Source organism: Oncorhynchus gorbuscha, linkage group LG10 (assembly GCF_021184085.1).
Source record: "Oncorhynchus gorbuscha isolate QuinsamMale2020 ecotype Even-year linkage group LG10, OgorEven_v1.0, whole genome shotgun sequence".
Classification (NCBI taxonomy): Eukaryota; Metazoa; Chordata; class Actinopteri; order Salmoniformes; family Salmonidae; genus Oncorhynchus; species Oncorhynchus gorbuscha.
In genome coordinates, this window is record NC_060182.1 from 93,479,489 (window position 1) to 93,484,488 (window position 5,000).

At 45.1% G+C, this 5,000-nt stretch overlaps 1 protein-coding gene across 1 annotated transcript in view; it reads left to right on the top strand.

Annotated features, from left to right (window-relative positions):
• Window positions 1-5,000, top strand: part of si:ch211-132f19.7 (adenylate cyclase type 8) — a 29,877-nt gene that overhangs the window by 8,759 nt on the left and 16,118 nt on the right. The window contains exons 4-6 of the mRNA XM_046364658.1: window positions 1,349-1,594; window positions 3,817-4,045; window positions 4,327-4,476. Of these exons, the coding sequence (XP_046220614.1) occupies window positions 1,349-1,594; window positions 3,817-4,045; window positions 4,327-4,476 (625 nt within the window). The remainder of the gene's footprint in view (window positions 1-1,348; window positions 1,595-3,816; window positions 4,046-4,326; window positions 4,477-5,000) is intronic.

The following is a 5,000-nucleotide window of genomic DNA, read 5'->3' on the forward strand; positions in this document are numbered from 1 at the left end:
TTGGGGACCCAACTTAGACCGGTTTTCCCCTGTCTGTTTCTCGGCTGAGTTTTCAATTGCGTTTCCAAGGAGATGGGATCATTCGTCCAACGGGCATGACCTCGTCTAGTGGAATTTTAACTCCTCTAATTCCTGATGAGAAAGTCATCTAACTTATAGGGAGACTCACAGAAGACGGGCATGACCTCGTCTAGTGGAATTTTAACTCCTCTAAGGAGAAAGTCATCTAACTTATAGGGAGACTCACAGAAGACGGGCATGACCTCGTCTAGTGGAATTTTAACTCCTCTAAGGAGAAAGTCATCTAACTTATAGGGAGACTCACAGAAGACGGGCATGACCTCGTCTAGTGGAATTTTAACTCCTCTAAGGAGAAAGTCATCTAACTTATAGGGAGACTCTCAGAAGACGGGCATGACCTCGTCTAGTGGAATTTTAACTCCTCTAAGGAGAAAGTCATCTAACTTATAGGGAGACTCACAGAAGACGGGCTGGACAATGTGACACTGGGAACGTCATGTTGTTTTAATGTTCATATGTGATAAACCTGAGATTTCCTCAGAAGTGTTCACAGATTTATTTTGTTCCTGTAAAGAGAATAATATTACATTTAATAAGAAACTGCGCTGTTGGCTCCCTTTTATCTCTTTGTTCACGCAGAGATGTTTTTGACTCTGCATTTTGTCTCGTTCTCTTCCCAGGGGGCACTCAGGGTCTTTAAAGAAAGGGGGTGAACAGATGAGCTTTGGTCTCGGGTGGCTTTTATGGCCCCTTCATATAATGAAGCACATTCCAGTGGCTCTTGTAACACACTCAAGGGTGGGACGGGTGACCCTGGTTCCTGTTTTAACGTGTAAATCACCCCCCTCCTCGTGGGCCCTTGTCACAACAAATAGAAAAAATAAAACAAGGAATAGATACACAATGAGATGGCTATATACGCAGTGTACCAGTACCGATTCTATGTGCAGGAGTGTGAGGTAGGTATGTACAGTACATTCGGAAAGTATTCAGACCACATTACTTTTAACACATATTGTTACGTTATAGCCTTACTCACACAGCCGTCCGGAACAGCTGTTGCTCTCATGCATGGTTCAGTGTTGCTAGCCTCTAATCGAGCATAGAAGGTATTTAGCTCGTCTGGTAGGCTGGCGTCACTGGACAGCTCAGGGTTGGGTGGATTCGATTGTTTGATGATTTGTTTGATGTGTGTGTGTGTGTGTGTGTGTGTGTGTGTGTGTGTGTGTGTGTGTGTGTGTGTGTGTGTGTGTGTGTGTGTGTGTGTGTGTGTGTGTGTGTGTGTGTGTGTGTGTGTGTGTGTGTGTGTGTGTGTGTGTGTGTGTAGGTCTCCCGACCTGGAGAAGTTGTACCAGCAGCATGCATCAAGCCAGAGGATAACCTCTCTGGTTTTCACTAATGTTATCGACATCATCACCAAACTACACATCCTGGGTCTGACCCTATGGGTGGGGCCTCAGAGCCTGGACACAGCCAATGGTTGGCTGGTCGGCCTGTTCATCGCTCTGGGGGCTGGACTCTGCGTGCTGGTGCTCTGTTCTAAGGGAATGATGTCATCGCCAGAGTGGTTAAGGTAAGACAGGTCTTTAGGATGGTCATCTACTCGAGCATCGGGACCCCAATTTTATATTGTTCCAATTCCAGACATTCAGTTACTCATTGTTATTCATTGTATTTAGCGCCATCCATCATTCCTTCAATTCTGACCAATTTTCCAGTCCCTGCCAAAGAAAAACATCCTCCACAGCATGATGCTGCCACCACCATGCTTCACTGTGGGGATGGGGTTTTCGGGGTGATGTGAGGTTTTGGGTTTGCGCCAGACATAGCGTTTTCCTTGATGGCCAAAAATAACATTTGTATTATCATCTGACCAGAGTACCTTCTTCCATATGTTTGGGGAGTCTCCCAAATGCCTTTTGGCGAACACTTTAAGCAATGGATTTTTTTCAGGGCACTCTTCCGTAAAGCCCAGCTCTGTGGATTGTACGACTTAAAGTGGTCCTACGGACATATACTCCAATCTCTGCTATAGAGCTCTACAGCTCCTTCAGGGTTATCTTTGGTCTCTTTGTTGTCTCTCTGATGAATTCCCTCCTTGCCTGGTCCGTGAGTTTTGGTGGGCGGCCCTCTCTTGGCAGGTTTGTTGTGGTGCTATATTCTTTCCATTTTTTTATAATGGATTGAATGGTGCTTTGTGGGATGTTCAAAGTTTCAGATATGTTTTTTATAGCCCAACCCTGATCTGTATTTCTCCACAACTCTGTCCCTGACATGTTTGGAGAGTTCCTTGGTCCTCATAGTGCCGCTTGCTTGGTGGTGCCCCTTGTTTAGTGGTGTTGCAGACTCTGGGGCCTTTCAGAACAGGTATATATATACTGAGATCATGTGACAAATTGTGTGACACTTAAGATTGCACACAGGTGGACTTTATTTAACTAATTCTGTGACTTCTGAAGGTAATAGGATGCACCAGATCTTATTTAGGGGCATCATATCAAAGGGGGTGAATACAATATGCAGGCACCACTTTTCCGTTTTACATGATTTTTTAATTTATCTTCACCAATTTGGACTATTTTGTGTATGTCTATTACATGAAATCCAAATAAAAATATATTTAAATTACAGGTTGTAATGCAACAAAATAGAAAAAACGCCAAGGAGGGTGAATACTTTTGCAAGGCACTGTAACTGTTAAACACATACAGTACATACAGTTGAAGTTGAAGTTGGATGATTACAGACACCTGTGTGACACTACATAAACGAGTCATCCCGCAGTGTTTGTGATTATACCCTGATGAAGACAGCTTGGCTGTCCAAACGTTGGACATTACATTTTTTTTGCATCTGAGCTCCTAGACTCTAGGATTTCCAACTCTAGGACCTAGAGTGTGAGGCTCTCTTTTATTCTTATTTGGAAGTTTACAAACACCTTAGCCGAATACATTTAATCTCAGTTTTTCACAATTCCTGACATTTATTTATAGTTAAAATTCCCTGTCTTAGGTCAGTTAGGATCACCACTTTATTTTAAGAATGTGAAATGTCAGCAAATAGTAGAGAATGATTTATTTCAGCTTTTATTTCTTTCATCACATTCCCAGTGGGTCAGAAGTTTACATACACTCAATTAGTATTTGGTGGCATTGCATTTATATTGTTTAACTTGGGTCAAATGTTTTGGGTAGCCTTCCACAAGCTTCCCACAATAAGATGGGTGAGTTCCTCCTGACAGAGCTGGTGTAACTGAGTCAGGTTTGTAGGCCTCCTTGCTCACACATGTTTTTTCAGTTCTGCCGACACATTTTCTATAGGATTGAGGTCAGGACTTTTGTGATGGCCACTCCAATACCTTGACTTTGTTGTCCTTAACCCATTTTGCCATAACTTTGGAAGTATGTTTGGGGTCATTATGGCAAAACTGTTGTATTTTTGTTTCATCAGACCAGAGGACAGAGGTACACCTCAAATGTCAATTAGCCTATCAGAAGCTTCTAAAGCATGACATCATTTTCTGGAATTTTCCAAGCTGTTTAAAGGCAGTCAACTTAGTGTATGTAAACTTCTGACCCACTGGAATTGTGAAACAGCGAATTATAAGTGAAATAATCTGTCTGTAAACAATTGTTGGAAAAATGACTTGTGTCATGCACAAAGTAGATGTCCTAACCGACTCGCCAAAACTGTAGTTTGTTAACAAGAAATGTGTTGAGTTGTTGAAAAAATGAGTTTTTATGACTCCAACTTAAGTGTATGTTAACTTCTGACTTCAACCGTATATGGTCCTAGGTACATGGCTCTAGCCAGCTGGTTGTCCCAGACAGTGCAGGTGTTGGGTGGTGTTGTGGGTGGTTTGGAGAAGGACCAGGCCTGGTACGTCCTCTTCACGCTATTCTCCACCTACACCCTCCTGCCCCTCCCCTTGCTCTGGTCCCTCTCCACCGGCCTGCTCACCGCCACGCTGCACCTCCTGGTGGAAACTGTTCACCACTATGACGACACCGCGCTCTACAGAAAGGTCAGTGGTCAACTTAGACTCCCTTCCGGACTCTCTTTCATGCTCCTCCTCATCTTCCTCCTCATTTCCCTCTTACTCCTCCTCCTTTGTGTATGTGTGTGTTTTGGTCTCAGGTGTGTTTAGTGTGTACTAACCGTGTGTGTGTGTGTGTGTGTGTGTGTGTGTGTGTGTGTGTGTGTGTGTGTGTGTGTGTGTGTGTGTGTGTGTGTGTGTGTGTGTGTGTGTGTGTGTGTGTGTGTGTGTGTGTGTGTGTGTGTGTGTGTGTGTGTGTGTGTGTGTAGGTTCTGGCGAAGGGCTTGTTGTACCTGGGTATGAACACAGCAGGGTTGTTCATCCACTACCTGTCAGACCACACACAGAGACAGGCCTTCCTGGAGACACGACGCTGCATTGAGGGACGAGTACGCCTGGAGAGGGAGAACCAGAGACAGGTAGAGACAGGTAGACACAGGTGGAGACAGGTGGAGACAGGTGGAGACAGGTAGAGACAGGTGGAGACAGGTGGAGACAGGTGGAGACAGGTAGAGACAGGTAGAGACAGGTGGAGACAGGTGTAGACAGGTGGAGACAGGTAGAGACAGGTGGAGACAGGTGGAGACAGGTAGAGACAGGTGGAGACAGGTAGAGACAGGTGGAGACAGGTGGAGACAGGTAGAGACCGGTAGAGACAGGTGGAGACAGGTGTAGACAGGTGGAGACAGGTGGAGACAGGTGGAGACAGGTGGAGACAGGTAGAGACAGGTAGAGACAGGTGGAGACAGGTGGAGACAGGTGGAGACAGGTAGAGACCGGTAGAGACAAGTAGAGACAGGTGGAGACAGGTGGAGACCGTGTGACTGACAGACAGACAAACAATATCACAGGGTGATTGACTGATTGTTGGGAAAGGGCCCGTTAGTTAGCATTTCACTGTTAGTTTCTACACCTGTTGAGAGAGTCCCACGGTACCTGTCCT